Below are 13,236 nucleotides of genomic sequence, written 5' to 3' on the forward strand. Positions count from 1 at the left end.
TGCACTTTGCACCAGTCTGTGGGTGTCAACATGTTGCTAACATGATTTTAGATTAATGTATCTTAGACTCTTGAATTTTTAATCCTTTAGGATCAAACAACTTTTATTTGCATCCTTTTCCAACATTCCTGAACCAAACCGCTGAATTTCCTCACCTGCAGAGGCCAGGTAACGAACTGTTCATTTGGATCAGGTGAGTTGGATCAGCATGGTAATGTTTTCCTTGACTCGTTTGTTATGTGGTGCACCTAAAAATGTCAACACATTAATTTTGTTACTTTATAATTTTTAAATATTTACAAATACAATTTATTATATTTTATTTAAAAAATGAACAAATGATGTTTTCTTTACATGTCGGCTTGTTTAGGGGATTTGCTTCCGGGTTCCTGTTTGCCTCGGACGCTATCCGGATGCTAATAGCAGCGTTTCGGTCATTATTGCTGAATCCCGTTTTATTATCCTTCAGGTCAGTAAAATGTGAAAACTCACCAAAACTCCTCAGGAAGATGTTCGCCTATAATTTCACCAGTAAATCGGTTACGGTTTCTGTGCGCCTTTCTGCTAATTGTAAGTTTTAGAGGTTTAGATTAGCAGGATGCTAACCCGCGTTGAGGAAGTCTCGTTAGGTGATTAAAATACCGCGATATCTCGCTAACTCCGGGTTTTATGAGTTTTATTTAATTTTTTTATTGGAATAATATTCAGTGCATTTTGCTTGGTGGCTCATAAAGTAGCCCAGAGGCTGAGAGTAAAGAGAGCCTGAAGTTAAAGGTAGAGAAACTATTCTTTGTTCATGAAGTGTGGGGATTCAGAGGTTAAAGGTGGAACAATATAAAGTCAATGTTTTTTGTAATTCTATTTTAGATCATTAAGTTTAAAATCAGTGAATATTTCTATGTTTATACAAGATAATATGCAAATGAATGCAATAAAGCTTTTAAAAACAGTTTAACACACAAACAGCTTGGTTATATTCATCTGAGTGAAGGACAGTAACGAGAAAAACGTCATGTGTGAAGTTAATTATTGTGAGAAATTTTAATTATGTTTATAAAACAATATAAAGCTTTAATGTACACTGTAAAATGTCTGTTGGTTAATAAATGAGACTCACTCTGGAAGCTAAAAGCAGCGTTTCGGCCATTATTCCTGAATCCTTTATTATTACTGTTCATATTCACTGTGCAGCCCTGACACCTGGAACAGGTGTGTCCAATATATCTGAATATTATTGAAAAGTTTATGTAGTCTGTTTATTTTAGCCAACAAGAAAATCACATAATCTAGATTAATTTCGGTTGTTTCAAAGCCATTATTTCTTAGATTTAGACTTAGACTGACTTTATTATCATTTTGCATGCACAGGGTGAATACAGAACGAAATTTCGTTGCATACGGCTCAGGACAATGTTTGGAGCTTCCAATGTTGTGAGGTTACTCCAGAATAAAATAAAATACAGTATAAAATATGAATATAAATATGAATATAAAATATAAAGTGCAGGAATGACAGTAAAATAGAAGTTATTTAGCTCTGTACATGTGCAAGGTATGAAGTGGAGACCAGATTTTAAGTGCAGTCCAGTTAAGAGTTCAGCAGTCTGATGGCAAGTGGGAAAAAGCTGTTTCAGAACCTGGTGGACCTGCACCGGATGCTGCAGAACCTCTTTCCAGAGGGCAGCAGGGAGAACAGTCCATGGTGGGGGTGTGAGGGGTCACTGATGATGTTTCGGCCTCGGGACACGCAGCGCTGGGATGAAATGTCCTGGATGGAGGGAAGGGGGGCCCCGATGATCCTCTCTGCTGTCCGCACCACTCTCCTCACGTTCTTCCAGTCGGAGGCGCTGCAGCTTCCACACCACACAGAGAGGCAGCTGGTCAGAATGCTCTCTAAGGTGCTTCTGTAGAATGTCTTGAGGATGGGCGGGGGCAGGCGTGCTCTTCTCATCCTCCGCAGGAAATACAAACGTTTCTGTGCCCTCTTGACCAGAGACGTGGTGTTCACAGTCCAGGTGAGGTCGTTAGTGATGTGCACCCCCAGGAATTTGGTGCTGCTGACCACCTCCACAGCCGAGCTGTTGATGAGCAGTGGAGCGTGGCTGGGCCGGTTCTTCCTGAAGTCCACGATCATCTCCTTCGTCTTGTCAACGTTCAGGATCAGGCTGTTGTCTCTGCACCAGTCCACCAGCTGCTCCACCTCCTCTCTGTAGTCCAGGTCATTGTCGTCTCTGATGAGGCCCACCACCGTTGTGTCGTCCGCGAACTTCACGATGTGGTTGGTGGCGAACCTGGGGACGCAGTCGTGTGTCATCAGAGTGAACAGCAGAGGGCTCAGGACGCAGCCCTGAGGGGAGCCTGTGCTGAGGGTGATGACATCGGAGGTGTGTTGTCCGATCCGGACTGACTGAGGTCTGTCGGTGAGGAAGTCTAGCAGCCAGTTGCGCAGGGGGGTGCTGAAGCCCAGGTGTCCCAGTTTTCCTGCCAGATGCTGTGGGATGATTGTGTTGAACGCTGAGCTGAAGTCCAGGAACAACATCCGCACATGAGTGTTCTTCTCCTCCAGGTGAGCCGGGCTCAGGTGTAGGGCGGAGGAGATGGCGTCCTCAGTGGAGCGGTTTTGGCGGTAGGCAAACTGGAACGGGTCGAATGTGGAGGGGAGTCTGGAGACGATGTGTTCTTTTACCAGCCTTTCAAAGCACTTCATCATGATGGGAGTCAGTGCCACAGGCCGGTAATCGTTGAAAGAGGTGACTTGAGGTTTCTTTGGCACCGGAATGATGGAGGCAGTTTTGAGACAGGCTGGTAAAGTGACGTAGTTCACTGACCTGCTCCACCCAAAGGGAACTGATGGAGAACATCCACCGCTGTTCATCTCAGAGAAAAACTGAAGATAAATAATTCAATATAATTTTATTTTAAACTTTGATTGTAAATCCCTGATTTCAGTATTTTAATGTTTATCCTGTATAATAAACAAATATATTATGAAGTGAATCTGAGTGTCATTCAGCCTGGATGAGTTTCAGGCTGAAAGCATCATATTTAATATTTACTGCAGATGTTTCAGAGTTTAAAGAGCAGAAATATGAAGAGAAGCTTTTCCTGCTGACCTGCAGCTTCAGGTTGATGGAAATCAGCAGAAACATCAAATCCATCAGAGTTTTCTGCTGAGTTCAGATCAGCTCAGGTTGAAAACCCAACAGAACCGATTCTCCACCAAAACGGAACTCTGACCAGAACTCGGTTCTGTTAAAGCCCGGATCCATGGAAACTGTTCAAATCCTCCAATCAGGGCTGATCAGCGGCCTGCGGGACTGTTGGCGCCCTCTTCTGGTTGATATGAGGTATTACACCTCTTCAATATTGTGTGTCTGTTAATAAATAAATGGCCGCTGGGGGCGCTAGACCATCCTATGATCCGTTGTGTTCTCCAGCTCATCTGGGTTTAAATCATATTTCTGATATTTTTACTCAATTATTAGCATAAACACTCATTAAAGGAAAACATTTGAGATAAAAAGTGATTTACTGTAAACTCTGAGTTTATAAGAAATAAAACCTGTTCAGTTTCAGTCAGTTTTGTAGAGAATCGTCTCTGCAGGTTCAGGTTTACTGAAGTTTGTTCTGGTAAATGTTCACATCAAGTCAAGTTCACCTTTAGACACTGAAGCAAAGATTTTTATTTCATTTAACAGAAATCTTGTCTCTGTGACAGGATCAGGGAAAACGATGCTTCCTGTCAGGTTCCTCTTCACTTCCTGAGCTGCTGACGACATCAGGAAGTTCATTGAGAGATGAATTGTAAATTTAGTGTTTAACAGAGAAATTACAGCTTCTGCTGTTTCTTCTCATCATTATAAGAGCAGAAAGGAAAAGAAAATGATTTCAGAACCTTTTCTAGAAAGATGCAGAGATTCAGAGAACCAAACATTTTTGATCTGAACCATCCGACCGTCAGGGAGAAGAAACAGCAGAGACTTTCTGAGGCCTGGCGGACGGTTTGGGTTCTGAAGAACAGGATGTTTATTTAAAGCCAGACCTTTAAATAAGCAGCCAGAGCTGCAGGTCATGCTGACATCTGATATATTTTAGTTATTTATGCAGCTCCTAAACCACAACACACACCCACCAACTATCAGAGAGAATAATCTCAAACCTTGTATAGCGGTCTAAAGACCAATACACAAGCCACCAATGCCAACATGTGTGTGTGTAGGTGTGTGTGTGTGTGTGTAGGTGTGTGTGTTCTAACCATCCTTGAAGACATTAAGGACTCAGAGAGCTCACAGTCGAATGCTACAGTCTCTCCTGAAACAACATGAAGGACCAGTCAGATTTTACCTGAGGTTCTGTTTTCCCTCTCTGGACCGGCACTGATGGTATTAAACCCGTTTCTACACATCTGGTTTTGACACGTTTATTTTCTGGGCCTAATTTGGGGTAACCTGTATGATGTCATGCTCAGATGTTAAAAGTTGTTTCTGGTTCTCAACAGTTTCAAACAGAAGTAAATAAATTGTTGTTTTGTGTACATATATACTTGTCTAGGAAGTCTTGATTCATAGCTACAAGTTTGCTTTAGTTTGCAGTTATGTCTTAGAAACTGATATCAGATTGACATGTGACCTCATATTCATCATGAAAAGTGAATAAAATGAAGAAACTGGACATTTCATGGTAAAAAAGGTGGTGCCATTATTTTATAATTGTATATATGTAAATATATCACGTATTTCCACATGCGGAAATGTGTGAATCACATGTGAATCACATGTGTGACTTTCATGTGATGTTTCTGTAAAGGTGAAGATGTAAAACTAGACCAGAGAACTGAAACCACTTCCTCTGCAGCTGAAGCAGCTGAAGCTTTAAAGTGGCCTTTGATGTTTGGCCTCTTATAAATGTATTTTCACATTTTTAAACAAACTTAAATATAAAAATGTGAAACGTTTCTTGTTTGCCATAATTTCTGTTGGTTTTGCACATCAGTAATTATGCTGACAGATTAAAAAGGAAAAAATTATTACATGACTGAGTTTAGTTTCCATGTCAGGATAATGATGATGATGATGATGATGATGATGATGATGGTGATGATGATGATGGCGATGGTGATGATGATGATGATGATGGAGATGGAGATGGTGATGATGATGATGATGATGGAGATGGTGATGATGATGATGATGATGGAGATGGTGATGATGATGATGATGGAGATGGTGATGATGATGATGATGATGATGATGATGATGATGGAGATGATGATGGAGATGATGATGGTGATGATGATGGAGATGATGGTGATGATGATGGAGATGATGGTGATGATGATGATGATGATGATGGTGGTGATGATGATGTTGCTGCAGCAGCAGCTGCTGAAGCTGAAGTTCCAGAAAGGATCAGAATCATGAAATGGCTGAGGCCTGATGCTGTGGGTGGTTCTGCTGGTTCTGGTTCTGGTTCTGATGCGTTCAGGTCACAGTGTGGCTGAATGCTGAGCAACAGGAAGAGCTGTGTGGTTTCCTCCAGCAGAGGCACCAGCTGCAGCAGCTGCAGCAGCTGCAGCATCAGACTTTAGTTGCTGATTCTCTGACTGCTGGAAAACCCTGAAGCTCAGAACCAGAAACTCTGACCAGAACCAAACTCCATCAGAACCAGCCGGACCGGAGGCTGCAGCCGGTTACCTGGAGTCCGAGTCCATCAGCGAGACGGACTGCAGAGGAGGAAGTGATGTCATCATGGTGGTTTGTCTGTGGGTCATGTGACCTCCTGACGTTCAGATCAGAGCTGGTCTCAGTCGGAGTCTCTGCTGCTGGAGACGAGTCGGGATGGAGACGCTGCTCACTGCTTTCCTCCGTGAGTTACAGTCCGGTTCTGGTTCTGGTGCTGGTACTGATACTGGTTCTGGTTCTGATTGTAGGAGCTATTTCTCCATTTTCAGTTAAATCTTAGAATTCAGATTATTTAGTTTATTTATATTTTTTGCTTATTTTCTAGCTGATTTATAATTAGAATCTTTGTTTAATTTGTTCGAAGAGGTTTTTGGTTAGTGATTCACTTAATTAGTTAATTAATTTCAGTTTCACGGTATAAAAAGGTCATAAGGTTCTTTACCAGCCTCAGTATCGGAGTCAGTCAGTCAGTCAGTCAGTCAGTCAGTCAGTCAGTCAGTTTTTTGATTTCTGAATTTGAGTTTTTGGACAAATAGTCACTACACTGACACTGATACTGGTTCTGGTTCTGGTTCTGGTTTAGGTTTGGTTCTGGTTGTGGTTCTGGTGTGTCAGCCATCTAAATCATGAACCATTATTCAGTAGAATATACAGTGGGGAGAACAAGTATTTGATACACTGTTGATTTTTCAGGTTTTCCCACTTGCAAAGCATGTAGAAGACTGTAATTTTTATCATAGGTACTCTTCAACTGTGAGTGATGGAATCTAAAACAAAAATCCAGAAAAATACAATGTATGATTTTTAAATAATTAATTCCCATTTTATTGTGTGAAATAAGTATTTGATCATCTATCAACCAGTAAGAATGTTGGCTCTCACAGACATGTTAGTTCTTCTTTAAGAAGCCCTCCTGTTCTCCACTCATTACCTGTGTTGTATAAAGTACTGAAATCTCAGAGTCAAGTAAAAGTATAAGTACCTCTCCAAAATATGACTTTGGTAAAAGTCCAAGTCACTGACTGAAATGTTACTTGAGTTAAAGTCTTAAAGTATCTGAAACTTCTTGTACTTAAGTATGGAAATTACTGTAAAAATGGATGTACTCAAGTAATGTAATGAAAAGTATAAGTAAAAAGTAAAACAAGGCAAATGCAGTTTGAATGACATTTTTTATATTTTGGTAAACTTGTCAAATACACTTAAAATAATGTACCCAACCAAGTGCAGGCAAAATTAAACCTGCTAATAGATATACCTGCAGGCATCATTTAGTTAAGAAAATTAGGTGCTTTACCTATAGCACAAGGTTAACTTAACCTGCTTTACAACTGAACCAGCTTCTTAGTAAACCCTCCAGGACAGAAAATACAAAGTTTTTGTAAGCCTTAAGTTTTCCCTTCAAGTAAGGTCAGTGCTGAAAATGAGAAAAATAAATAGTACAGAAAATGCGGCCAACATGAAGAAAAAGAGCTGTTATGATTACTCTACTTCACAAATCAGTGAATCAGTCAATGCTACAGTCAGTAGGTGGTGCACACAACTGGTCATTATGCAAAAGAAAAAAAGAATTGGGAGGGAAATGCAGCTTATTGGCATCTGTAAACCTGGTTTTGAACTTGCATGCCTTTCCTATATTCGTTAAATTTAGTCTAAATTGCTATCGCTATGGCTTCTGTCCCCCCTTGAACAGAGGAGTCTAGGTAACCTGCTACAGTCAACATTAGGCCTAAGCTAAATACACCATGTATGGAACTGAAACAATGCCAAACAAAGTTCATTTATGGTCAAGATTTCACAATACAATAGTGTCTAGTGACCAAGCTATAGTTACTGAAACAGGAGGATTATAACCATTTCATAAGAAGTTACCTCGATGTGTTTCTTCAAGTTGGACGGGGAGTTTTTGTAAGATAGAATTTCCACATCTTCAGGCAGGAATAACATAAACTGCATGCGGTACGACGAATCTTTAACACCCACGAAAAAGTATATTGTGTTTAAATAAGGCCATGGGCTCTCATCACCAGCTGGTGGTTCCCCTGGAGCCGTGTCCGACGTAGTTGCAGTCGTTGTGGTCTCCGTCTCCTCCTCCATGTGGCTGCTGCTGATTGCGAGACTTGCTTTGTGTTTAATGGGAGAAGCGAAACAGGTGTATCCTATTGGTGGTGATGAACAAGCCCAGGCAAGTAGGCTACCGACTTTGTTCGGTAGCCTACTTGCTACTTGCTAATCAGTAGGTGGGGTCAAAACACTTGCGTTTCTCTCTCGCTTTTTTGTAACGAGTAACTAAACCACACATTGAAAATGTATCAGAGTAAAAGTACGCAATTAAGTTCGGAAATATAGTGAAGTAAAAGTGAAAGTTATCAAAAATTTTCATACTCGAGGAAAGTATGAAGTACTCCAAAATATACTTAAGTAAAGTAGTGAAGTGTTTTTACTTCGTTACTATACAACACTGCTCATTACCTGTATTAATTGCACCTGTTTGATACCTGTTGCACCTGTATAAAAGACACCTGTCCACACACTCAATCAATCAGACTCCAGCATCTCCACAATGCCCAAGACCAGAGAGCTGTGTAAGGACATCAGGGATAAAACTGTAGACCTGCACAAGGCTGGGATGGGCTACAGGACAATAGGCAAGCAGCTTGGTGAGAAGGCAACAACAGTTGGTGCAATTATTAGAAAATGGAAGAAATACAAAATAACGGAAAATCTCCCTCAGTCTGGGGCGCCATGCAAGATCTCACCTCGTGGAGCATCATTGATCTTGAGGAAGGTGAGGAATGAGCCCAGAACTACACGGCAGGACCTGGTCAATGACCTGAATAGAGCTGGGACCACAGTCTCAAAGAAAACAATCAGTAACACTCTACGCAGTCAAGGATTAAAATCCTGCAGTGCACGCAAAGTGCCCTTCCTCAAGCCAACGCATGTCAAAGCCCGTCTGATGTTTGCAAATGACCATCTGAATGATCCAGAGGAGGAATGGGAGAAGGTCATGTAGTCTGATGAGACAAAAATAGAACTTTTTGGTTTAAACTCCACTCGTCATGTTTGGAGGAAGAAGAATGATGAGTACAACCCCAAGAACACCATCCCAACCGTGAAGCATGGCGGTGGAAACATCATTCTTTGGGGATGCTTTTCTGCAAAGGGGGCAGGACAACTGCACCATATTGTGGGAAGGATGGATGGGGCCATGTATCGTGAGATTTTGGCCAACAACCTCCTTCCCTCAGTAAGAGCACTGAAGATGGGTCGTGGCTGGGTCTTCCAGCATGATAACGACCCAAAACACACAGCCAGGGCAACTAAAGAGTGGCTCTGTAGGAAACATCTTAAGGTCCTGGAGTGGCCTAGCCAGTCTCCAGACCTGAATCCAATAGAAAATCTTTGGAGGGAGCTTAAAGTCCGTGTGGCCCAGCGACAGCCCCGAAACCTGAAGGCTCTGGAGGAGATCTGTATGGAGGAGTGGGCCAAAATCCCTGCTGCAGTGTGTGCAACCCTAGTCAAGAACTACAGGAAATGTCTGATCTCTGTAATTGCAAACAAAGGTTTCTGTACCAAATATTAAGTTTCGTTTTTCTGGTGTATCAAATACTTATTTCACACAATAAAATGGAAATTAATTATTTAAAAATCATACATTGTATTTTTCTGGATTTTCGTTTTAGATTCCATCACTCACAGTTGAAGAGTACCTATGATAAAAATTACAGTCTTCTACATGCTTTGCAAGTGGGAAAACCTGAAAAATCAACAGTGTATCAAATACTTGTTCTCCCCACTGTATCAATAAAATTGAACGTTACAGTTTTCTCTGCCTTCAGTCAAAATGTAAAAGTTTTTAACTTATTTTCTGTGCTGTAATTTGTTCAAATGAAAATTTAATTCGTTTGATTGATAAAGTGACGTTTAAGTTCAGCTCTTATCTGAAATGTTGGTGAAAACTTTCATCACTGACATGAAAAGCAGAATGAATCTAAACTATTTCACTAAATCTATTAATTCAGTCAAAAAGCCTCATTTGTTATTGTAGAATCTGAAGTTTTGATAAATAAAAACAATAACTAAATATTCTGTCCTGAAAGGAAGATTATTCCTTCCTGCGTTCTTTATAAAGTCAACATTATATTTAATAATTGTATTTTCTAGGGACATGGCAGCCATTTCACAGCATAATCAAGTAACTGTTACCTTCAGCTGATATAAAAATGCAATATGTCACATATGACTTAAAATAAAATTTACTTCCTGATTTAGTGCCTTGAAATTGGGCCTCTGTCTCTTTAATCAATCAATCAATCAATCAATCAATCAATCAAATGTATTTATTTGTATAGCACATTCCAGCAGCAAGGCATTTCAAAGTGCTTTACATCACATCAAACACAGAAACACAAAGCAACATAAAATCAATAATCAAAACACATTAAGTCAGGCTCCATCAATAAGTAATTGATTACATTTCAAATATAATCCTAATCAGGTGGGTTTTTAGTCGAGTTTCATCCATAGAAGGTTTACCTGTTACACTCCTACTGTGTTATATGGAACAAAATACCTGCTGCTATTTTTATTCCCACTCACGAAACTTTAAGAAGCTCCTGCTCTCTCTGAAGCTCCGCCCCCAGGAAGTCGTCCCAACATGGCTCCTCTATTAACCCTTTAACGTTTTTACCAGCGTTGCTCTGAGCAGCAGCTCCTAATGAGCTCAGCAGCTGTTTGCTAATTGCTGCTGGCTAGTCTGAAGGAGCTGAGAGGGGGAGGAGCTACGCCTCCATCTTCCCTCGATCCGTCAGACTTCCTGAGAAATGAAACCAGCAGGTCCAGAACTGGACTGGATTCTGCAGAGCCAACAGATTATCAGATTAAATAAATATCATCATGAATATTAAACATTAACACAAATCAATGTTAATGTTGATTAACATTGATTAATCAACATTAATCAACATTAATCAATGTTGATTAATGTTGATTAATCAATGTTAATTGATTAATCAACATATATATTGTGTTGTCCAAACACAATATATGTGTTGATTAATCAATGTTGATTAACATTGATTAATCAACATTAATCAACATTAATCAACATTGATTAATGTTGATTAATGTTGATTAATCAATGTTAATTGATTAATCAACATATATATTGTGTTGTCCAAACACAATATATGTTTTCTAAACTTTATGTCATTTTTATCAAAATCAGTCAAAATGTTCAAACCTGAATCTGTCATGACTTTGATCTTTTAGACAAGAACATTTAATGATATTTCATCTTTAGTAAAGACATTCAGGTCAATATTTTCAATCTGACTTTCTGTGTTTTTTCCAGTGATTCTGGGATTTTCTGCTGCTGAAGTGAAGGAGAATCTGACAGCAATCGTTGGAGGAACCATCACTCTACCTGGTGCTGTCACTGAGACAGGATTTCTTTTATATAACGGAAAAAGCATTGCTTTAGTGTTTAAAGGTGAACTTGATATTGATGTGAACATTTACAAGAACAAACTTCAGTGGAACCGAAGCTCTGGACTCTTTATGATCACAAACCTGCAGAAGAACGACTCAGGAATCTATACAGTTCAAAAAGGCGAATTTTATTCTTCATATAAGCTTCAAGTTTATGGTAAGTATTTTTCTTTAGGTATTTCTCAGTCTGTCCAGGTGGAATAAACAAAGTCTGAGCTCCATGTTAATAATAATCTCCATAATTTGCAATCATAATTAAATCAGTAATAAATATTTTCCTTTTACTTTACAGTAAAAGTTTTAACTCTCCCCAGCAGCAAATTATTATTTTTTAAATTAAAATTTCATATGCAATTTTGTAATTAAATCTATATTAGACCAGTAAAGCTGAGGAGTTTGAGGAATTGCTGTAAAGTCAACGACACGATTCAGCAGATTATCTGCTGTTGCTGCGTTCAGGAGGAGCGAATGCAGCGAGTCGATGACTCCACACAGTTTGTTGGGTTTCCTTAAATGTTTTAACATAATTTGAATAATTAATTGAACAAACTGCACTGTTTAATAACTAGGATCAATAGGAATGTATGTGTGAGTGAAATAAAATTATTTCTTTTTTGTAAAGAGCTTTGAGAAAACGTTTGATGTGAATTGGTGCTTTTTAATTTTTTTATAATTTAAAAATAATTTAGAATGAACTATGGAAACTTTAGTTAGTTAAATATGAAATACATCTCTGAGTTATATTCCTAAACATGATTTTCTGATTATTGGTAATTATTCCTGAGACTTTTAACAGGTTTTAACATTTTGTTGTATTAATTACAGAAACAACAAAGTATTTCACAGTTCAATCCCAGTGTTGAAACTCAACCATCTGAACCAGTTTAAATGAATAAATGTAAACATTATACATTCTGTCAAAGAAAAACAGTTTCAAGGTCACATTCAGGACCTTGAATGTGACCTTCAAGGTGATAGAGCCTATGATAGAGCCTTCAAGGTCACATTCAGGAGTGTGTGAAGGTTCAGAGCGTTTCCTCCTGACAAAAGCTGCTCTCAGTGTGGAACGATGTTCAGGAAGGAAGGAGGTAGTTTGGATTCGGTGCAGCAGGAGATCCTCCAGGATATGGAGGGAGGTTTCCCAGAGGTCCACTGGGGGTCAGAAGGAAGATTTCTTGCTCTATGCTTTTAGTAACCGAAGCCACTGGGGAGCATGTGTTATATTTTTATATTTCTCTTCTCTCATTGGTCCCATCAGTCCTGAATCAGCAAGTTTAGTAAATTCTGGGAGGAATGCAGCTGATGCAGAGATGTTTCATACGGCCTTCAAAGTGAGAGGAGGATAAAAAGCACCATGTTTTTGGCTGATGAGGAGAAATTAATGTTGTGACCAATAATGAGTGTCAAGACTAGATGTGATGGAGGCTCCCAACAGGATGCTTCAGATGGTTGTTAGCTGCACAAATGAAGCTCTGCATGTTTTCATTTCCTCCAGACAGACGGTCAGTTTTCATGGAGGAGAGGAAGAAGGCAGCGATGATAGAGCCAATCACACACCAGCTACCGTTATGATAGAGCCAATCACACACCAGCTGCCGTTATGATAGAGCCAATCACATACCAGCTACCATTATGATAGAGCCAATCACACACCAGCTGCCGTTATGATAGAGCCAATCACACACCAGCTGCCATTATGATAGAGCCAATCACACACCAGCTGCCGTTATGGGTCTTGATCCTGAAGTCCATTCATAGCTGTGAATAGTTATAACTGCATGAATTATGCATAAAGGTCGATGTTGTAAATATGAACTATTTTCCAGTTGTTTAATAATAATTAAATGATTAAATGGTTATAATAATTACTTCAATTCAAGTGTAAATTAACCTTATTGATTGAGTTGCAAAGTGAACAACACAATAAAACATTATAGCAGCTCATTGGATGGATGAAGAGCAGAATTTGAAAAATAACTGAAAATATATTTTAGTAACTTTCTATTCCTGAAGTCTTGAAGTCGATGAATGTCAGAAAAAGTGAACCTGTTGATCTGCATCC

At 39.5% G+C, this 13,236-nt stretch overlaps 1 protein-coding gene across 6 annotated transcripts in view; it reads left to right on the plus strand.

Moving 5' to 3' along the window:
• The first annotated feature begins 5,781 nt into the window (after nt 1-5,781).
• LOC116720484 (CD48 antigen-like) overlaps nt 5,782-13,236 on the plus strand; it is a 29,317-nt gene continuing 21,862 nt past the window's right edge. For 2 of the 6 annotated variants that reach the window (XM_032563771.1, XM_032563774.1), the window contains exons 1-2: nt 5,782-5,865; nt 11,038-11,331. In XM_032563771.1, the coding sequence (XP_032419662.1) occupies nt 5,838-5,865; nt 11,038-11,331 (322 nt within the window). In that variant the 5' untranslated portion in view covers nt 5,782-5,837. The remainder of the gene's footprint in view (nt 5,866-11,037; nt 11,332-13,236) is intronic. The other 4 variants (XM_032563773.1, XM_032563775.1, XM_032563777.1 and 1 more) reach the window with 3 other exon arrangements.

This window comes from Xiphophorus hellerii, chromosome 5 (genome assembly GCF_003331165.1).
Source record: "Xiphophorus hellerii strain 12219 chromosome 5, Xiphophorus_hellerii-4.1, whole genome shotgun sequence".
Classification (NCBI taxonomy): domain Eukaryota; kingdom Metazoa; phylum Chordata; class Actinopteri; order Cyprinodontiformes; family Poeciliidae; genus Xiphophorus; species Xiphophorus hellerii.